General features: G+C 38.5%; 5 protein-coding genes across 7 annotated transcripts; 2 read left to right on the top strand and 3 right to left on the bottom strand.

The window, feature by feature from the left end:
• Nucleotides 1-38: 38 nt before the first annotated feature.
• Nucleotides 39-6469, bottom strand: LOC126370709 (metaxin-1). 2 transcript variants are annotated; one of them, XM_050015725.1, is made up of 7 exons: nt 6451-6469; nt 6219-6346; nt 5992-6138; nt 5619-5888; nt 4726-4960; nt 4277-4428; nt 39-999 (listed from the first exon to the last, which is right to left on the bottom strand). In XM_050015725.1, exons 2-7 carry the CDS (start codon nt 6294-6296, stop codon nt 853-855), a joined length of 1029 nt encoding a protein of 342 aa, XP_049871682.1. In that variant the 5' UTR covers nt 6297-6346; nt 6451-6469; the 3' UTR covers nt 39-852. The 2 variants fall into 2 exon arrangements, with proteins under 2 accessions (XP_049871682.1, XP_049871683.1); XM_050015726.1 differs by lacking the exon at nt 39-999 and adding an exon at nt 1856-3444.
• Nucleotides 6470-6708: 239 nt separating this feature from the next.
• On the top strand, nt 6709-7929 carry LOC126370742 (B-cell receptor-associated protein 31-like). The gene has a single exon (XM_050015777.1). It carries the CDS (start codon nt 6898-6900, stop codon nt 7531-7533), a length of 636 nt encoding a protein of 211 aa, XP_049871734.1. The 5' UTR covers nt 6709-6897; the 3' UTR covers nt 7534-7929.
• Nucleotides 7930-8915: 986 nt separating this feature from the next.
• On the bottom strand, nt 8916-21179 carry LOC126370689 (microfibrillar-associated protein 1). Of its 2 annotated transcripts, none has more exons than XM_050015699.1 (9): nt 20973-21179; nt 20193-20386; nt 17844-18055; nt 16721-16833; nt 15432-15613; nt 12569-12693; nt 11166-11309; nt 10400-10496; nt 8916-9885 (listed from the first exon to the last, which is right to left on the bottom strand). In XM_050015699.1, exons 1-9 carry the CDS (start codon nt 21043-21045, stop codon nt 9700-9702), a joined length of 1326 nt encoding a protein of 441 aa, XP_049871656.1. In that variant the 5' UTR covers nt 21046-21179; the 3' UTR covers nt 8916-9699. The 2 variants fall into 2 exon arrangements, with proteins under 2 accessions (XP_049871656.1, XP_049871655.1); XM_050015698.1 differs by having other exon boundaries at nt 17844-18058; nt 20973-21178.
• On the bottom strand, nt 12762-14274 carry LOC126370758 (piggyBac transposable element-derived protein 3-like). Its single transcript, XM_050015794.1, has 2 exons — nt 13816-14274; nt 12762-13707 (listed from the first exon to the last, which is right to left on the bottom strand). Exons 1-2 carry the CDS (start codon nt 14000-14002, stop codon nt 13478-13480), a joined length of 417 nt encoding a protein of 138 aa, XP_049871751.1. The 5' UTR covers nt 14003-14274; the 3' UTR covers nt 12762-13477.
• A 161-nt stretch (nt 21180-21340) lies between the features above and the next one.
• Nucleotides 21341-22807, top strand: LOC126370699 (uncharacterized). Its single transcript, XM_050015710.1, has one exon. It carries the CDS (start codon nt 21469-21471, stop codon nt 22630-22632), a length of 1164 nt encoding a protein of 387 aa, XP_049871667.1. The 5' UTR covers nt 21341-21468; the 3' UTR covers nt 22633-22807.
• Nucleotides 22808-22812: the final 5 nt, after the last annotated feature.

The raw sequence follows: 22812 nt of genomic DNA, 5'->3' as shown, positions 1-22812 counted from the left end.
TGTTCATCTTTTATTTCAGCCTCCACATGCAACATTACAATATACTTGGGGTCTAAAAAGGTCATATCAAACTTTTTAACCTTGTATATAAAGCCTCTGGTTATACTTACGATAAATTAAATTAACTTTACTAGGCACAACGGCACGGCCTGATACGACACGATTAATTTATAACAAACATTATAGAAGGGAAGAGAGGAAGGGGTAGACCTAGGATAACATTTATGAAACAAATAAAAGAGACGGTGCAGGTCGTGTCGTATCGGGAGGTGAAGGTTTTGGCGGGAAGAAGAGAGGAATGGCGGTTACTCCACCGACAAGAGCGCAGCTCTTAAATAGAGAGAGAGGCACAACGGACACAAGATACATACAACTTCTTCCAAGAAACTTATACACTACGCGCTGTCACCTAAAAATATAAATTTATTTAGCTTCATACCTAATATACTTAAAGTTCATAAAAATAATAATGCTAGGGTAAATTGCATCCCACCGACAAATAAACCGACATATCATTAGAAATTTACAACAAAGCATTTAAATTCGTTGGCGTGTGCTGTAACTTAATTCTGTCGGGTTATTGGCAAATATAAAACTTTGGGAGGGCTTATAAATTCCTGTCTAAAATTGACGTGTGTTCCATAAATTTTATGCCTCTCGATTACCCGTCCCTTTCCTTTTCGGCGGATAAGAAAATGACAGGTATAACTTAAAATTAGATGGTATCTGCAGAAAACATCACTATTATTGGATATTATACAGCAACGGATGTAAACATAATCCTCTACTTAATAAGTGCCTTCCGATATTAACAGACACTTGGACTCACAAGAAAATGTAAGAAAATAATGATCAGTGCGTCTCCTTATCTTCAAGCTGGATAGGTACTGTATTATGCGTCTTACCCGCTCTCAATTTGTTGAACTTTTCTAGTTGTTTCTTTGCAATACGGAAGCGGTTTAGTAGCATCGTGCGCTCCCAGCTCCACGATGTCCAGCGCTGGGAAACAGGAATACTAGATAATTGGGATCCAGAGTAAAAAGAGAGATGGTATCCCTCTCTTTCGCTCTATATCTATATTTCCGGTACCTATTGTAAGTGCAGGATACCAACAATTTAAGAGCTGTCAAGCTAAATTTTGGTTAAGACTGTGACCGCCCGAGAAGGCACTAAGGTCGATTCTTTGAAACTTCTTGAGGCGATATTTTATGACATTATTTATTGATATTTTTTCTCTTAGAAGCTTAAAACAAATTAGCATAATTTATATTATGTTGTATATCAAAGGTGTACACTATAGAAGCAGGTGAGAGACTGGTCTGTCATAAACGGGAGCCTGTGTTACAGATAAGATTTATGCAATGGTTGAATGCACTGAATAGTTTTCACTTTTCAGTCTTTTGAGTTCAGCGAATGTTTCAGTGATTTGGACTAAACTCCTTATACCTTTTTGAAACATATTTTATTTAATATTTACTTAAACTTTTAATTTTATAGTACAACATACCTCTTTCTTTATATTTTAAATAATACATTGTTTCCGAATTTCTATTTTTATTTACATAAGGCTTCAAATTGTCAACTGGTTCCCCAAGATACAGGTACCCGCCCAGTTTGGGGACCCCTGTCCAATTTTTAATATTATTAGTTTGTATGAGCACATAATTCTAGTAGCAAGTGATTCTATGTAAATATTTTTTTGTGCAATAAAGATTATTATTATTAATTAATTATTATAAAACTTCGGTACTAGGAGCCGGATTCCATCTGAACATTTACATCTGATTTTCAACAGCATCAACAAACCGGCTCGTTTACGATTAGTTCAGGAACAGGGTAAATAAAAGTTCCGGAATCAACCAACAATATGTTTATTCATGCTCACTTGAATAAGTTACCGAACAAACAATTCATTCGAACTCAAATACACTCTCTAACGACGCTACGGAAAGCATGGAACATTCTCTACTAACTAGGCAATGCATTTCTCACTCCAAGTACCATCTAACAAAAAAGTGACCGACTTTCCAAACTCTTATTACTGAACTATACAATTTAGCCAAAAAAAATACCGTCACGACACCAAATATTTTACAATAAAATCTTGATTAATAACAATTTTAGTTCACTTTACAATAGACTATCCACTTTTTCGATGATAGTACATTCAAATGCTAACACAATGCAACTCAAAAGGGCATTCTAGCATCTGATAAGAAACAATAACACCAGATACTAGATAACAGTTTTAGTTACCCAAATAGAATACCTAAATAGCCCTACAGTTAAGAAAACAAGCAGTGCTTCATTCAGAACATGCGCACAATTGAGCCGATAACTTTCATAAGGCGACACATAAATTTACATTAAAACCCTTATTAAAAATGTCTACATTAAATGCATCATTATAATTACTATACATTTTGAGACTATTCTTAGCGACTTGAACAATTAGTAAAATATTTTTTTACTCATACGTCGTAAAATTAAAATATCAAACCTAAATTCTTAAATGAAACAGCAGACAATATTTGGTTCGTTTCAATCTGACCAGTTTAATAAGAATGCAATTAAAATGCCAGCATTTTTAACGGTTCAATAAAAATATGTCCCAAATACAAATGTATTGGAATATATTGGTACAGTAGGAACTTTTAAAAATAAAATTTATACTGCAAGTCACTATCGTCCCTCTACAACTCCAGTCGTGGCTTTAAAACTGCAGCTTTACTCGGAAGGAGCCATTCGCCACGATTTATAAAAATATGCATCGTAAAAATATACTGTTACAAAGTCACTCCCCGGATAAATTTCCTTACAAAACCAATACTCGTCATACAATTGAATTTTACACAACTAACTTTAGCATACAGCATTTCTGTGTACTGAAGCAGGCAACTGCGGTAATTTTTATTGTGAATAAATAGTTTACATAAACTAATATAGCTATTCCGATTCAACAGTTAGCCAAAATTGCAAGCAACATCCATACTAACACGGATATTAGACACAACCATATACATAATAATTACTCTTCTAATAAATTACAGGTTACCATATTTGTCTACGAAAATATTATATTTCCCAAATCTCCGTATAATTTCGGAAACGTTTGCAATTTTGGCAAGCTGTGGGACCAAAAAGTACAGAGCCAAAAAGAGTAGGAATCCTTGAGCTTAAATGGCAACATTGTTTCACATTCAACCAATCACATTACCATGTATTACTGAATATTACCAGGGTCAAAAAATATAGTTAGTACGGTAGATTATTCCTACTTTTTTTGGTAAGGTTTTCTACTTTATGTGTAGGTACATCTGTAGTGGCCCCTTCCGGCGTAGTCCTCCCTTATCACGACGCTCGGGCGGCGTACCGTCAGTTATCGTCCTCGTCATTCTCAAACATGTCGTTGTAATCTTGGGAATGTTCGAAATCTTTCAAGTCCTAGACAAACGAGATGTGTTATGAGAATGAATCAGAGTACAACTTGTATGGAGCATGCATTTGATAGCTAATTTTGTGATCGTGATTAAAAGCAATCAATGGACTACGGATTTGAAAGGAAGGCACGCATAAATCGACAAGCAGCGGTTTGTTAGTTATCTATGGGTTTCAAACTGAGTTCCATCTGTAATCTATGCATGCAAACTAAATATTTGCAAAGTTTATACAATGACATGCAAAGTGTGATTAATGAGATAGATGACTATATTTATTCCAACAACACTACTTTCAAGGCTATGTTCACCAATAAAAATATACATGGCGTTGTACAGATTTAACGTAGTATTTACCTATGTAGGTACTCATTGCTTGGGTACATAATTATTGAAAAGTATAGCGTAATGGCATATAATGTAATATAATAATATAAAATAATAGTTGCTTGATATTTGGTCGAAGATGTGTTGTGCCTGGATGTAATACACATTGGGGTCATTTATACCCAAAAACAAATATAAAAGATGTATATGTCTGTTATCCATGAAATTAGAAGGTTAAAGGCAACTCTTTAGAGCGCCATCTGTATTTCTTTTTTGGGGAACGTAGCCTGGAAAGTTTCTCAATTGTTGCAAATTTTCGCAGATTTGTCTATGGTCAAAGAGTAAATTTCGTTATTTTTATTTAGTACATTACTAAAGTGGCCTCTTGGTATTTCAATAAAACATAGACAAAATCTTTTACTTTTGTTATGAGTGAGAAGACTAGAACAGATAGCTAATATCCAAAAGCAAGCAATACGAAACTGCAGTAACTTCAGTCATATAATACTTACTTGAAACATCCCATTGGCCATGGCGTAGCCCGTCATAGCGAACGCGGCGAACAGCGCCGCGAGGATCTTATTCCGCGTCTGGTTGGGGAAGTTAGCTGCCTCACGCTCAGACTGCGTGCCCGTAGAATGCTTCTTGTTTTGACGATTGTACTCTGAAATTTAAATACAGGTTGTTTGCTTTTCTAGCCTAATCATAAGCCTAATCAGCTTGTCTCTAGAAGAAAGGACAAACTCCTGAGAGCAAAAGTGTTTTCTAATGATTCTATGCTAAAAAACGATTTCTATAACTTTAGTTTTTGTACCTTTTCTAGCTCTTTTCAAAGGCAAATTCCATTATAGTTAATGACTTGCTTGTTACAAATTTTATTTATTTATTTAGAATACAAACAGCATTTACAATAGTTGTTTGTTTTCAAATATGATCATTATAGTCAGGAGGGAATACTTACCATCTGTAACATGCCTGAAGTTCTTCTGGTTGATTCTGGCGACGAATCTAGTAAGATTGGCGATGCCTTTGACGGAGTTAGCAAGCGTCGCGTTAGGGAAGGGCGCCTTCACCAATGGCGCGACATAAGCGAAGACTGTTGCGTCGAATGACGATGGCCGGTTGCCAAAGAAGTACTCGCTCTCTCCTAGCCGGTCCGATAAAGTTTTAAGGCACTTTTCTGCTTCACTGTATATCTGTAATTTATAGTTTATAATTAAAATATAGAGCTGATATGCTCCCAGTATTATGGTCAAACAAATATACTTAACTAATTGTAGATTATATTTATTTATTTAATAATTTATTGTACAGAAGATAACACAGAAACACAATATGACAATATGAGGTTGAAGTTTCTTCCAGTAGGCCTGTGAGAGTGAAAGATTAACATGGAGAGGGCAGAGATAGTGTGTACAAGCATACACATAAATACATACATAATAATACAGTAATCACAATAATTAATATAACTTACTTATATCTACAACTAATTATAAAATATACAAACATATATACATACAAATAAATGTAATTATAACAATAATATTTCTAATGTAATTAGAAAATGAAAAAAAACAAAAAAAAAAACTTGATATTTGGAAGTCATATAACATATAGGCTACTAAGTGTTACACCTATTAAATAATCTCATAATAGTGTTAAGTGAAGAACAAACAACACATTTACACTATTGCTGAAATCACTGCTAGAAGCATAACTTGTCATTTTAGAAGTTGTATGTTGATTGAATTCTAATAAGTTCAAATTAATTTATTCACCAATCACAATTGAAACATTTAAATAGGATGTGAAGTATAAACCTATGATTTTCCTAAATATTATTGGACTTACCGTCTTTTCAATTTCTCTAAGGTCTGTATGTTCTCCATACAGGGCATCAATCATTTCTTTAGCATTATTCTGATACTTTGAAGGGTAGTAGAAGTTGAAGGGAATGCGTAGAGCTCTAGCATATGCTGGTCGGGTCATTTCTCCATAGTTCTTCTCGTCCACCCACCATGCATACTGGTATGCAGGGTACAGCTTGTCTCGGAGGTATTGTGTGAATGCGCTCGCTTCTGCGGCCTGTTTTGAGTTTAGATGGACATCCGTGCTGTAATGCTGATGCAACAAGATTTGTAAATGTTAAAGAATAGTCATGAAGAAATCAGTTTATCTTGCTTGCAAGAGGCACAGGAATACGTTGTAATTCAAGAATTCTTACCAAAGATTTCAAATATTCTACAACTTCTTCAAAATTTGTAAGCACTTTGCGCCCGTCTCTCATGACAGGTAGCGTGCCTTTTGGTGTGAAAAATGGATTGTTCGCTTCCCGAACCCTCACAGGTACTCCAATAAATTTCATATAAGTCTGCAATAAACCGACAATTAATTATTTACGAATACCACCGGCCCATAACAACATGTTAGGTTATAACGAAAAACACTTACCAAAACCTTCAAACACTCTAAATCTATTGAAGCAAGGCCCCATTCTCCTCGCCATATATCGAGTTCTATGCTAGCCATTATTATTTATTCTAGATAAAATTTATTGTTTCCAGATTTTTCAACATTCATTTTTTTTTTTTGGTTTGGTTTTCCCCGAAGGGTAAGGCAAAGGGAACTATGCCCATACAGCCATGTCTGACGTATAAATTTTTTTTTTTTTTTTCAACATTCAGTGACAGCCAGACATTTTAATTGCATAGACAACAATGTTTCTTTTTTTAGTTCCGTCAAAGAAAAGAAAAACTAAAAAAAAAATACTGGTGAAGTGAATGGGAGACTTCGAACCATAGATTTTTTTTTCGTGGACCAATCACGTTATTTTCTAATAATTTAGTACGTACCCAACAAAACTACATCTTTCCCTTTCTTTTATATGAAAATACACTTTCTGTTTCAGTTAATTGTCAAAAATATAAATATAAACAGATGATTTTGACATAAATCATAAATAGAAATCCGAAGGTGGAATATTGTTTGTTCAATTTCTAGAAAAAACTTTACTTACTGGCGTGTGAAATTTAAACGGAATAAGTATTAGCAGTTTTTGTGTTGTTCTTTCAAGACGACCGAACGAATAGGCTAAACTTTCTAATTGTCATAATTTTACTGCAACAACGAAATGTCGATCCAATGGACGTTTATAGCCGGCTACCTTTACTTCGAGATCGGAATCGTGATAATTATGATGCTGCCGATCTTCAGCCCGAGGAGATGGAACCAGTTCTTCAAATCCCGGCTGTTTTCGATGTTCCAACAACACGCTGCGGTATACTTTTATGTCCTACTCGGAGTACTAAGTTTATTCCTTTTAGACGCTGTTAGAGAGATGAGGAAGTACTCCCACGCAACCGAAGGCGCTCACGTTCATCTCAGCAGCGAAATGAAGGGCAACGTTAAATTGTTCCGAGCACAAAGGAACTTCTACATCACCGGTTTTGCCATATTCCTAGCATTCGTGATAAGGCGGCTTGTCACTATGCTCATTATCCAAGACGAACTCACGATCAAAGCAGAAAAGATCATCAAGGAAGCCGAATCCACAGTGAAACTTGCAAAAACAACAGTCTTAGCAAATACTATGCAAAGTGAAGAAAACAAGAAATATGAAGAGGTGAAAAGTAAGTTGGAGGAGACTGAGGACATGCTGATACTCTCACAAGAGAGGGTGAAGGTATTGGAAGACGACATCAAGAAATGGAAACTCAAATATGAAGAACTGAATGCACAGATCACTGGAAAAGGAGATGAGCCGTAAATGGTTGATCAAAGTATCAATTATTAAAAGTTATTAAAAATATTGATCAATCTATTACAGCCAATATTGAGGGAGGGATTCCTGTGATTTGCCACTTTTGGTGCTGAACTGATGTTTGGAGATTTAAAAAAACTACTTAATTATGCTGATGCCATTAAAAGCATTACTGTTAAGGCCAATATAGTCATTTTAATAGTTTTAAAAACTAATAATGTTGTAAGCATGTGCATAATAATTGTAATGTTACTGTTACGTGAATATTTATCGTATTTTTAATTTACTATCGCTTTTAATCTCGTAATTTCATTGATAGTAGCTTTGTTTTTACAAACATAATTAGTGTGTGGTGTGTTTAATTTCATTAAGTTTTATACTATAAATATACTGATTACTAAATATGTTCTTTTTATATTATTTCCAATCCAGCTGGGTCTGCATGACAACCGCGGGCGCGCGGCGCGTTTTATATTGAGCGCTTCGACCAATAAACGATACAAATGCTACCTACCGTCAAACGTGTATTGGTCGAAGGCCTCGATATAATTCGCGCCGCGCTCGGCGCGGTTACCGTGCGGAGCCTACTGTAGCCTTAAAATAACCTTATATATAGTCTTAGCCTTAGGGTTGTTCGACACGACATTTTGCAGCAAACTATCGTATTTAGTTTGCTTACTGTGCTAACGCCTCGACGATTTTGCCGCGCGCGATCGCTCTCTCTCGCTCTAGCAAATGACGGTTTTGGATAACAGAAAAGGATTTAAGCATATCAAGCATGAGATGCTGCCAGATGTGGTTAAACCCTTAACATACATATATAAATGCACGTCTGTAATCCCTAAAGGGTAGGGCAGATCTAAAAACACCTTGATATGACGAAACATGTGGCTTCTATCGTGTGGGTTGGATTTAAGCATACCAAGCATAATGAGATGCTGCCAGATGGTTAAACCCTTAACACACATATATAAATGCACGTCTGTAATCCCTAAAGGGTAGGGCAGATCTAAAAACACCTTGATATGACGAAACATGTGGCTTCTATCGTGTGGGTTGTCAGGTGGAGTACCAACGTCATCAACCCTGGTGTCACTATTGTACTATTGAGCCGCCAAAGGCACCTGACATGGCTCATGTAACAATTACTTACATCAGTAAGTAGTAACTCGGGACCAACGGCTTAACGTGCCTTCGGAAGCACGGATCATCTTACTTTCCGACAATTTGGTGATCAGCCAGTAATGTCCTAACCAAACTAGGGACCATAAAGTATTTTTTGTGATATGTACCCACCGGGAACCGAACCTGGGACCTCCGGATCGTGAGGCCAGCCCTCAACTACTGGACCATAGAGGTTGTTACATGTGGCAATAAAGCAATACAAATTCAAATTCATAATAATGTTTATTTTCATCAAAATTAAGTCTACTATTTACAAATCTTAACCTAAACTTGCGTTATTAGTTCTACTCCATTTCACATGATAGAGAAAAGGCGAATTTCATACACTGTATTCTAAGACAGTGGTAGAATAAGGTTGCTTTTGGGAGAACACGTTTTATAGTTACGTAGACATTATATCGTAGTGTGTGGTCATTCACATGAATGTTGCAGCAATTTGTACACAACTAGCGATCTTAGTACATAGCTTGAGTCAGTAGAGTCATGAGCAATATAATGTACCCACTTTAGAACTCTGTCGCACTAACATATTTGACATTTAGTGAGACTTACAGTTCAATTTGTCAAAAAAGTTACTGTGACATGGTACCAAAGTGTATACATAGTAATGCTCGTGACCGCACAACATTTAATTTTAGATAGCAACATTATTGTCCGCAGATATTTTTGAGGTAGTTCATTAGTTTAGTCATTGTAGGTATATAGATTACACTACCCGAACTTGCACCAATGTTGGCCAAACACAGTTGGCTCGCCCTTTATAGACCTATCACGTTGGTCTAACAGAAAGTTTAGTAAGGTATGGGTACTTGGTTCATCTTGCGATGGATACATCCATCACCTCAACATCACCCAGAGGTAAACCTCTGACTACCCCAATTGGGATACAGTCGTTATGTTATAATATAACACAGTGGAAAATCATCAATGACGTTGAAACATACGACTAGTCTTCCTTCTCTGTCTTCCTTTCTGTGTCTTTCTTCACTAGACATGATGCTTCCTCTTGGCGGAGGGTCGTTCGAACACCTGCTTCATGCCGCCGCGGTAGTTGTTGAGCCGCGACGCGGCACCCTCATTGCTCCACGCGGAGTCAAACTCCGTCGTATCCTGATCCACCAGGTGGGTGTATTTCGTGCGGCCAGACCGACCGAATTTCTTTACTTGCATCACCTGGGAAAGCGGTATGGCGTATTAATGGAGACTTATGTAATTGTATTACACATATACTTACACCTGTAATCCCTAATGGGGTGGACAGAGCCACAACAAGTATCCCCCAGGTCTTAAGTTAATGATTTTATAGATCTGAGGAGCTCGGTGGCGCAGCGGTAAACTTTCGCTAAGGCCGGTCATAGAATGGGTGACCACAAAAAAAAGATTTCATCTCGAGCTCCTCCGTGCTTCGGAAGGCACGTTAAGCCGTTGGTCCCGGCTGCATTAGCAGTCGTTAATAACATCAATCCGCACGCGTGATGATTTAAGGCCCTATCCATCCATAGGGAAGGCCTGTGCCCCAGCAGTGGGGACGTTTATGGGCTGATGATGATGATTATGACATATGTATGTGTCTGTATGTAAGTAAGTGACATCGTAAAGGTTTTTTTTAATAAACTTTTTTATTATTATTATTAAAGAAATCTTTGAGGGATGTGGGAAGTGGAATTTATAACTTTCTTTACGTTACCTTAGGCAGTACAGTCTTGTCGAAGTGATCGTCCAGGGTGGCTCCAGAGAAGTCTTGTTTGAACACCTCATCCTCTTTGTCCAGGTAGAACGCACCTCTGTGTAATACGCAACAAATTCACTATATTGAATCAACGACCTCCATAGTCTATGGTTGAGCGTCGGCCTCTATATATACATATAACATATTTTTAAAGAATTGGGAAGTTTCCTAGGTCAAAGTTAAATTATGAAATTCTGATTACTAAATCTAAAGGTGACAAAAACATTTTATTTTTTCAATTTAACTTATTTTTGAATTTAAAGTAAAAAAAAGTAAGTGCTAAATTTTGTCTCGATTTTCTATGACGTCACAGGTTGTTTTTTCATACAAATTCCGTAGTCATATCGTGTTTTGACGTATAGTAAAAAGTAACTGGTTTGACTAGTTGAAAACTAGCCTATTATTTATTAATTGATTGATAAATAAATGTTATCATTAATATAATATCATGCATATCATAAATGATTATCACGTGCTCAACGGTGAAGGAAAATATCGTGAGGAAACCCACATTCCCGAGAAATGCATTTTGCGGAGGTATATGACCTATCTTATGTTGGGCTGGTTTTCCCTTCGCGGGTTGGAAGGTCAGACAGGCAGTCGCTTCTGTAAAAAATCTGGACCTGTCAAATCTTCAGGTCAGGTAAGCGGACCCTGTGAGAAACGGGATAATGATAGGGGGATGATGATTAATATAATATCATGCACCTATTACGGTACTGACCTGTGGTAGTACTTCTGCAGGAACTTGTATTTGCCCTTGACTGCCTTGTTGGTGACCTGCTTCGGGTTGACGCGGAACTCCACGCGGCGCTCCTCCTCCGACATGTTGCGCACGCGCTCCAGCGCCAGCATCTCCTTCTCCAACCTGCAACGGACACGAGCGTGAAGATGACGGTGGACGACAGCATGTAGAGAGCGGTCCACGGAGCATATAGCCGTACTGAGTTGGCTACATGATCATCAGTCTCCAACAGTGAGGGAACAACGAAGAAGAAAAAAGTATGCATACGAAAACTCGACTCAGAATAATGAGCTGAATCATCTCCCTCAGTATTCGTTACGATGTCACTTACACCCAGTACAAGTACGTTTGCATATTAGTGACACGGTAACGAATACTGAGGCGGGTTATTCACACCACGATTCTGCCTTGGCACCAAGCGGAAGTTCCTGTGAAAATTCATGAAAAAATTTTTCATGTCTTTTGCGACGGAAAATTCCCTCTTTCTGCTCTAACTTTTCTTCCCACTTTACGAGCGCTCATGTGCAATCTATGGTGCTTGTATGTCATGAATAATCGTGGGGGGGGTGGGGTGTAAAAAAGGCCACATCGAAGCAGTTCATCTAAAAGAGCACTTTTATATGCGCAAATGTCATATTGCAATACATAAACAGCCTATATATGTCCCACTGCTGGGCACAGGCCTCCCCTCAATCTACCGGAGGGGGTATAGAGCATACTCCACCACGCTGCTCCAATGCGGGTTGGTGGAGGTGTTTTTAGGGCTAATAGCCGGGACCAACGTGCCTTCCGAAGCACGGAATACACATAGAGGCACATATTGCAACTAGCTTTTGCCCGCGACTTCGTCCACGTGGCGTGTATCTATCTTACGCGGTTTAGATTTTTTCACACAAATGTTTTTTCCAGCTAACTCCCGTTCCCGTGGGAATTTTGCAATATCCTGTTGCAACTAAACTTTAAGTTTACTAAGGTACCTGCATGCCAAATTTCAAGCGTCTAACTTAAGCGGTTTAGATTTTTCATACAAAAGGATTTTCCCGCTAATTCCCGTTCCCGTGGCAATTTCGGGAATTCCTTTCTTAGTGCACCTCTACTGTAACTAAGCTACGTCCCTTCCAAATTTCAAGTGCCTAAGTTTAGCCGTTTAGGCTGTACGTTGATATGTCAGTCAGTCAGTTTCTCCTTTTATATATTTAGATATAGTTTTTTTTAGAAGAATTGCTTTGATGTAGCATTTTAACTTTTCGAATGCCGGAACGCAGATTTCGACCAGACACAATGAAAATTTGAAAAAAATTTAAAAAAAAAAAATTGGAATTGAAAAATTGATTGTGTCCGGTATCTCGGCAGATGAAAGGTTAACCCGCTGTACAACATACGCTTCTCTCTCCTCCTTATCACGTTTGATGCGCTTCATCTCGCGAAGTTTCCACGCCTCGTACTCCAGTTCGTCGTTCTCATCGTCCGTGCACACGTCGTTGATGTTGCCTTCCTTCAGCTCACCCTGTTACAATGGAAATATAAATGATGATATGCCTCTGTGCCTATGCCTCTTTATTTTATTATTTTACCTTAACCCAGTTACTCCTGAAACTATTTATGGTCTCCGGATTTCGTAATTTTTCAATATGTGTTTTATTGTGGTGCCAAAGTCTTCGGAAAAATAGTGAATAAAATCTATCTCTTCTGGGAAAGCGGGAAAATCATGGCCGTTTAAACGCCCAGTAGGAATATCCACTACTAACATACACAAGGAAATATAGCTGTATTAAAATACAATTTAAGTTTTCTTGCGCACTTTTATTTGCAACATAAACATTTTAACTGTAATATGATAATATTTCTACTATTCGGCAGTGTGATATGTAAGAAAACATGCTTTGGGGTGCAGAGAAACAGTACATTTTTTACAAAAATAATTAGTTTTTTTCTTGCATACAGCACACCTCAGCTGATTTTCTTTATATTCCACCAGATGCTCCATTCTGTCATAACGGGACGTTTCACGATAGTTTCTTGACGTTGGACGTGGACCACGCTTTTCCGGTTTTTGATACGTCTCCAGAGTTCTCCAGTAAGCTTCTTGCTACCGCCCCGCGATAAGTCAGATGATAATATTCGCCACTATCAGCCTTGTACAACTGCCAAGCATTGTGAACAGCCATGTCGAGGCAATTACACAGCAATGGAAAATACCATTTTTCCCCCTGATGCTGGTCCTATATTTTGGTCAGCTCAATCTCGATTTTTTGCCTCTCTGGGAATCTATGTGCATTGTGACGGTTCCTTCACTGATATTTTTGATTACGTGGCACTGTCACGGCTATAAGAGGTGTATCACATTCGGTAGGTGCAGTGACATTTGATATAATCTGTTCCGGGGGATCCGCAGCTTCATCAATAGATACAATGCCTGTACATCTTCTTTTGGCTATCGTAGACAAAGGCAATTCATGTTCAATGTCAAAAGATTCGTCGTCTGAATATATCAGGTCCGCTTGAGCTTTCAGCTGAGAACCTGAAAAACCCAACAATTTGAATCAATATATAAAAACAAATAAATAACTGTGTAATGGTAATAAATGTATTATGAACAAATGTATAACTATTTCGCTTACTAGCTTACCTAGAAGATTATGCCAAGTTACAACTTCTTCGCCTCCAGAATCCTCATCAGTTACATCAGCGTTCGCATTTTCAGGTGGTAAAATAGCTACGCCACTTGGCAATTGATCGTTATCGTCAATACACTCCAGATCTTCGATAATTTCAATCAATCTCAACGGTTTCATATAGCGCGGCCTGGAAAACATAACAGACGTTGATTCTCCTACTGGGCGTTTAAACGACCATAAAGTTTCAAGATCAAAATTGATATAAAAAACTCTTGTAAGATACTTTATTTCCCATTTATTGACTAATATGTACTTACGTCTCAATAAAGCTATAAGTAATAAACAATAATATCTCGAAAAACTAATAAAAACTTACCTCTTAGAAGCCATATTTCGAAATATTTTATTAACTGTCACTTAAAACCGCAAAATTAATTGAAAATAGGCATACAAATAGCATAAACAAGTTACTGTCATGAAGTTTAATTAACACTAAGTAGAATAACGCAGAGATAACTAGGGTAGAAAACATTAATTCTACAAATAATCGAGGGTAGATTTGATAAGTATTGGCGGGCGTTTAAAAGGCCAGTAGGGGAATCTGGGTTAATGTTACCTATTTGGCATATAATTTTCTAACGTTTGAATTGAAAAGACATTTCATTCCATATATTTGTTAATTTTCTATTTTTATTATATTGAATGCTATAATTGTAATTTATTTAATAATTTTATTTGTAATTTAATAATCTGTTATGTTTTAAATTCGTATAAGTACCGAAAGGTGCGACATAGCGCGACATATACTTATTATATTGTAACAACTCTTTTACCTATGTTGACGAATAAATGAATTTTATTAATTTTATTAATATAAATTTTATTATTTATTTTTTATTTTATAAATAATTTGTGGTCCAGTGGTTGATCGTTGGGCTCACGACCCGGAGGACCCGGGTTCGAATCCCGGTGGGGACATATCAAAAAAATAACGGCCTCTGTGGTCCAGTGGTTGAGTGTTGGGATCACGACCCGGAGGTCCCGGGTTCGAATCCCGGGACATATCTCAAAAATCACATTGTGATCCCTGTTGGTTAGGAAAGTGGATCATCACCCCACACTTGGCCGTTGGCAGCCACGACACCACCCGCAACCAACCCGAGGATGGCCAGAATGGTCAAGATTATGTCAGACACCAGGTTAAGATACCATATGATGAGACAGCCACTTCTCAGCTCAGTGCAGCAGCAGCAGTTGTCCTAGTTTGGTTAGGACCTTACATGCTGATCACCTGATTCGCTGAAAGTAAGATGATCCTTGCTTCGGAAGCCACGTTAAGTCGGTGGTCCCGGTTACTACTTATTGATGTACGTGAGTAATCGTTACATGAGCCATGTCAGGGGCCTTTGGCGGCTCAATAATAACCCTGACACCAGGGTTGATGAGGTTGGTAATTCACCTCACAACCCACACGAGAGGAAGTAGTCGAACACCAGAGAGGGCATCTTGGATTTTTTTTAAATGTGGAACAGGCACAGCACGTTGGTGCAGAGAGATCGTATAGCGTACGCGACTGTCGACAAACCACCTACACTACGTAACCCGTTCATAGGAGTATCTTCCATACCTGTGTATTCCGCTGCTCAGCCCGTATGGTCTCCTCGACAAGTTTGAGCGCCTCTCGTCTCCTCTCTTCCTTCTCTTTCCGCGCCTCCGCCTCTTCTTTCTTCTGTTGTCTCACTTTACGTTCCCTCTCGGCAACCGTCATTCTTTCTGATGCTCTGACGAATACTGGCTTCACCCGCGGACCTACAAATGTAAACGAAGATCTTAAAAAAATATATTATCATCATTAATCATCATGATAGATAGATTCATGGTATAAGAAAACCAGGTATGCTCAAAAGTGACAGCTAACATTCAAATGGGGATATGAGACTCCCGATATTTCGACACTGTTGCAAGTGCCATGATCACGGTATGACTGATGAGATTGGAATGGAGTAGGTATCTACGATATATCGATATATCCATAATTTTCTACGGGCAGACATATCTGTCTACCCTCTTTCTTTGTCGCTTGTTTTATGTTTTTGATATCGGAATGTTCGGAACCATCTGAGCTCGTACCAAACTCACTACGACAAACCGCACTCACTGTGTCCTCACGTTTTTTCACCACATTAGGCCGTTTCAAGCTTTTTACAACACCTACTACTACTACAGTGTCGAAATATCGGGAGTCTCATATCCCCATTTAAACGCGGTAAGAACCTGTTATTATGTGTTTTAATTGTGACAGCTAACATTTCAATTAGTAGGGTTTACGGGCTGTTAACGACGGCCTCCTTGGTCGTCTTTAGTTTTTTTTCATATACTTGTCAATTTTAGTATGTTCCATTGTTTTTTAAAATGACTGTCAGTTTTGTTCAACATAAAAATCAGCACGTAATCAATAATCATTTTATATGTATGCACTCTTAACACGGGCGTTAGAAATCCTACTACAGTTCGTGTCAGACGGCAGGGACATTTTGAACTAGCATTTCTGAATACGCTTCCAGGTGTGACGCAGCTGTAGCAGAGTACAGGGGGGTTAAAATGGCCACATCGAAGCAATTCATCTAAGAAGGCAATATTGCTATTTGACATTTGTTTGCATTGCGCATTTACTTTCATGTGCGCAAATGTCAAATTGCAATGCTTAACCCTTTACAACCGAAGGAACGGAATCTTTGCTAGGTCTTTAAAATGTTAGTGGTATCTTTTCTTACTGTGTAAAGACCTTCGAAATACGGATAAAAAATCCTAGCTTAGCTGGTGTTCAGCAATCAGACCCTCTCGATAGTGTTATCTCGGGTGTAAAAAGTGAGATGAATTGCTTCGATGTGGCCATTTTAACCCCCCAGTTGTTACCTGTATCCTCCTCGCTGTCCGTGTACTCAGTGTCAGAGGAGCCACTCTCCTCCTTGTCTCCATCCAGCATCTCCTCGTCCTCATCGCGGCCCAGCACCTCCTTCTCTGCTTCCCTGGACATTTGAACATTAAAACGTGAGTAGAATGACAGTCATCATTTCCCTAGCATTTACCCGTTTTTCACAGGGTGCGCTTTATCTAAAGGAAATAGAAAATATCATTTTCAAAAACTAAAAATTCGCAAACTTCTCTCGTGTGGATTGTGAGGTCAATGACGGCCAAAGACCCCTGACATATATAAAGTTTTGTGCCCTCTGAAGCACGGATCACCTTACTTTCAATTGGGAGATCCGCCTACAATGTCCTAACCAAGCTAGGGATTAAAACCCGGGATCGCTAAACCACGGACCAAGGACTACGGAGACCGTTACATACTCCATCATATTGGAGAAGAAAGAATCCCTTAGTTGGCGTTAGGAAATCTTCGCTATGATAAGCAGACAAACATGTACCATGTTTTTACTGTCAGTCCAGTTGGTCTTCTACCCCCGTCTTCCTCTACATTGACTTCGGTTATCACGGCAAATAATTACGTGTTTATTGCTCACACAAGAAAGAAGGAAAATTACATTAGAATAGGGTAGTTTCCAACTAGTCAAATCAGTTACTTTTTACTTCCGTCGTAAAGTCAAAACACGAAATTACTATGGAATTTGTATGAAAAAGCAACATGTGACGTCACAGAAAACATGACAAAATGTCGCACTTTGCGGATTGACTAGGAACGGATTTGACTAGTTGGAAACTAGCCTAATGGTTGAGTAAAGTTTACATGGGAACCCGCACCTAGCTAGACCGCGCGCCGCCTTGACGGGGGCGATGGTCGGGGGACCGTGCCGTAGGGCTCCCCAAGTGTTCCGGGCAGCCCTCGGCGGAAGGGGAGGCGCTTGCCGCGCTCCCGAGGGCGCTGGGCCCGTAAGGGCATCCGCCGGCGGGGACGCGGTTGTGTGCAATTGCGTTCCCGTATCCCCGCCACACGGCGGCAAGGAGGAACACCGTTGGGTTTTAGTGGGTATACCGGGTGGCGACACCCATTTCCCAACGTTAAAAAAAAGGAACTCACCTAGCTGCGAGTTTAGCTTTGAGCGCTTGCCGTCGTCGCTCGATCTCCTCTTCGTCCAGCTCATCCTCGCTCTCGGAGCTGTCGCGCGCCTGCTGCTCGTCGGACTCCGACTCAGGGCCAGGCTCGGCGTCGATGATCTCAGGCTCGTGCTCGGGCCGGCGCTGCGGCGAGTGCGCCGCTTGCCTGAGGCGCCGGAGACGCGGGTCGTCGACCTGCTAAGGGTTTCACATTACCGCATCTGCGCTATCATATTGTGCGTACCTACAATAGCTGAACTGGAAGATAGAATACAGTCATAGACTAAAGAAACACCACATATAGAAAGGTAACTCCACCGTCTCAATTCGTATCGGGCGCCGATTATGGATTTACCCTCTGAGTCTTATTGTAGTCTATACGATCGTAAGCCGCTAAGGAGTAAGGAGTGCGTACGAACTGTCTTACTCGCTCGCACGCGGAAGGCAGCAGATGGTAACACACCCCGGACACTTCATACAAACAACCTCGTTTTACACAGACACTACACATTGACATTATCGTACATGCGCATCTGTGTGTGTGACGCCATACGATTCAAGTCCAAACTATGTTCGAGGGGGGTGAGGTAAACCTAGCTCAGCCGCTGGGGGGAGCAGAGAGCTGCCGTTCTATACGTAGTATTATTCTATGGTAATATTGAGATACTTGTATGGAGTGTCTGGGGCGTGACTGGGCGATGACCAAGCTTGTAGAATTATCCAGCGTAAGTTTATCTGACCCTGACTCGCGCGAGTTTTAGGGTACGTCGTTAAAGTTATGTTATGAACTTAGAAAAACATCACTTACCTACCTATATGTTTACATGTAGTAAGACTCATCTCTCTTGTCTCTTGGAGTAGAAAAAAAACTTATGAATGAGACTATAAATCTTATCTTCTCTTTATGAGAGCCTTATCTAAAAAAAAAACTAAACAGTCTATGTATGTGGACATTGTCATTACGACAGAAGCCAAAGTTTTTAAAGGGAAATAGAATTTGAAAATATTGATTATACAGAACATAAAGCACATTATTTGCTTAATTACAAACAACTATTAAGTAAGCTAAACTTGGATTGTTATGCACCCTTGTGAATTCACGACGCGCGCGTCACTGCCATGTAGACCCTGCAGTTAACTCATTTAAATGCAATAAAGAATATTTGTATTTATATGATGTCGCCTTATAGTGAAAACCACGTACCTAACTACCTTTTTGAAAAATCACACTCTAAGTAAAGTACTTTTTTCCATTAGTTTCAATCCGGGTAAAAAATTAGACCAAAACTTTTACTTGTATTGAAACCAGCTAGTCTGTTGCGAAGTTTTGTTAACATCACATCCAAATTTTTTTTTTATTCTTATTTTTAACAAGGCTTTGAACACCCAGTGATCACGCCAGCCTCATAGGCGCTTTCGTGTACCTATAATAATAATAATAATTTCTTTATTCAGGTAAAAAGGCTACCCACACATTGGAGAAAAAAATACATAATTACATAATCCTATCCCTTAGGCAAGGGATTGGTCAATCAGATAGTATAAACTCAAAGCCATCCAACATCCGAATGTTGTTCCTCAAAAAAGCGCTTATATGGTTTTCTTTTCACTATAGGAAGACTATAATTTAAACTCATTTCAAGTTCTCTTATTTTACAGGCCCTTTTTGAAATGGATGGGTCAGAGGTGATCTGAAGGAAGCGCCTCACCTCTTCAGGCTTCGTTGTGAAGCTATGATTTTTATAATATATTTCGTATCATACTTTGTTTTACTTATAATATTATGGTCTCTTGTACAATTTGATGGCCAAAATCTATTTTGAAATAATTCGGTACTCTTTAAAAGTACAAATATCCCCTTTGAGACATCTATTTTCTTACTGCTTTCAAATATACAGTTTTTATTCAAACAAGCAAAAGAAGACTGTTATTTGAAAGTTGTTTTTCCTTTAACAATTTATAAAGATATGTAGATATTGACCAGTAATTATACAATTGGTATAGACTCCTGACATAGAGTTTGAAACAGATGTTAGTAAAGGTTGATGTGGTCATAATCATGTAAACCCTTTTTAACATGGAATGACATCTCTTGTCTCTTTCTGACAAGGTTTATACAAAGAGATATATCTCCCATCTCTTTTGTTCTAGACAATATAATGTAAAAAAGACACACAGTTGGCTCGACCATTATAGATAGGTTCATCACCTATCACATTAGTCCAACAGTAAGCTTGGTGAGGGGTGGGTACTTAGTTCATCTTACAATGGATGTATCTCTGTCTACCCCAGACAACCATATAGTAGTGAGCTTATGTTATGTGTCACATACCTCCTCCTCTGATTCGCTGTGATGTTCCTCCTTTCTGCTAATGACTTGAGGCAGAGTCTGTCGGCGTTCTGGCCGCTGTTGCTCTATGAAGTCTTCGGTGTCAGACTCCTCAGATGAGGATACTCCTTGGGCATAGTCCGGTTTCTTTCCAGATATGTATCGCTGCACTTTCACCTTTTGCATAGATATCTCACCTGGAAATTATTATTGGTGATTAAGACTATGGGTCTCTTCTCTATTTGCCCATCTCATGTTGTAATAAAGGCATATATAAATGGTTGGATCACTATGACTGAGAGAACAAGGTAATTTATGTTTGTAGGTACTAATTCAATTTTATAGACCCATTTAAGTTATTTTTTCAATGAAAATACAAGGTTGTAATACTGTTAGTTTATGTTTTCTAATATATTTTTTTAAGTTTGTAACTATGCTTTTATTAATTAAGAAAAACTAGGTAACGAGAAGGACTTTCTTCATAAATCTAAATGTACTTTATTGAACCAAACAAAAAGTACACAATTACAAAAGGAAACACAGGTGATTGGACAGGAAATTCTGTTTTACAAAATGCTAAAAGGTGTGCCGTATCATAAGCTTAAATGTTGCAAAAAGACTTCCTCGTTAACTACCAACACTAACCAAAGAATAGGAAAGTGAAGTGAACACTAGTAATTTATTCAAATGACAACATAGAGCATGCAGGATCCTGGATATAAATCAAATTAAAATAACAAAGAGCAAGGTATATAATGGTTATTTCAAAACAAAAATACATACCCTTTTCATTTCTCACAGGCACAGCTCCAGCTGTGCTCTGTATTCCAATAGGTTGAGCTGGTAACACGTTCATTTTGACAAATATGACAAACTACGCAATTATAAAAGCCACCAATTCACTTTATTGTAGTAAAACAAATTAATTTGCGAATAAAATGTAAAATATAGTTCGCACGCTAAGCAATCTCCACAAAACCAAAATATTACAGATTAAAAATTCGTTTTGTGTTGCCAGAAAAAAAATATACTATGTTCGGATACAAGCATAGCGACGGAAAACACAATAATCATTTCCTCCCGCTTGATTGACGATTTTGTTTGTTTGAGATTGATCCCTCTCCCGCCCGCCCCGTCACACCCGGACTTTATCATTTTTTATCACGTACATCCGTACATAGTACTATCTTGTTGTTTTTACGCTGAGTAATTAGGTAGGTACGCAGTTTTAAATTAAGTAATTCTCCATTTCTCCGAGTTTTAATTCATTCATAATAAAATGGCAGCTTCATCTCAACTCGAAAGTTTGGATAAACTGATAACAAACTCTTTATCAGGCGAGAACTTGAAGGAGTATAATAGAATCCACTACGGAAGGACTGATCACAATGAAATCAAGATATCGAAGGCTACAGAGGAGTTGGCTAAGATTCACAATTTCGAAGTTGCTGCTTATGACTTTCCATCAGCTATAGAAGAAACACGAAGCCCGCGAATCGTAAGAGTAGGAGTAATTCAAAATTCTATTGCTATTGCTACTGATGAACTTTTGGTGAATCAAAGACAGGCGATATTTGATAAAATTCGACGAATTATTAACGCTGCTGCTAATGAGGGGGTCAATGTTCTCTGCCTACAGGAGGCTTGGAGCATGCCATTTGCATTCTGTACGAGAGAGAAATATCCTTGGTGTCAATTTGCAGAACCAGCTGAAAATGGACCTAGTTCTGCATTTTTAAAAGAACTGGCTGCTAAATATAACATGGTAATTATCTCACCAATATTGGAGAGGGATGAAGTCCATGGAGACACTATTTGGAACACCGCTGTTGTCATAAATGAAAAAGGCAAGGTGATTGGAAAGCACAGGAAGAATCATATCCCTAGAGTAGGTGACTTCAATGAGTCTACATACTACTTTGAAGGCAATACTGGCCATCCTGTATTTGATACTAAATATGGGCGCATTGCAATCAACATTTGCTATGGTCGTCACCACCCTCAGAATTGGATGATGTTTGGGATTAATGGAGCAGAGATAGTTTTTAATCCATCTGCTACAGTTAGCGGGTTGAGTGAGCATCTGTGGGCAGTGGAGGCCCGCAATGCTGCTGTTGCTAACAGTTACTTTACTGTGGCTATAAATAGAGTAGGAACAGAAAGTTTCCCAAATGAATTCACGTCGGGAGACGGAAAGCCTGCTCATAAGAACTTTGGTCACTTCTATGGGTCTAGCTACTTGACAGCTCCTGATGGGACCAGAACTCCAGGACTGTCAAGAGTGAAAGATGGTCTTTTGATTGCTGAAATTGACTTGAATCTCTGTCGTCAAATCAAAGACAAGTGGGGCTTCACAATGACCCAGAGGTTAGACCTCTATGCGGAGAGCCTGGCCAAAGCTGTGAAGCTTGACTATGAACCTCAAATTGTCAGAAATAATTGATCACTTACTAATATTATACATACTTGAATCGATTTATATTAATATATTGTAAAGTGTTATTCACTTTAAGAGAAGCCATTATTTTCTAATCATTTTTACAGACTTATTGCATTTCTATACACATGTTTGTTTATATTTTGTTATATTTTAATAAAGGTACATTTTATCAGATAAAGGCAA

The sequence above is a fragment of the Pectinophora gossypiella genome, chromosome 11 (genome assembly GCF_024362695.1).
Source record: "Pectinophora gossypiella chromosome 11, ilPecGoss1.1, whole genome shotgun sequence".
NCBI lineage: Eukaryota > Metazoa > Arthropoda > Insecta > Lepidoptera > Gelechiidae > Pectinophora > Pectinophora gossypiella.
The sequence above is the reverse complement of the archived record's forward strand: the minus strand, read 5'-3'. Positions and strand labels throughout refer to the sequence as shown.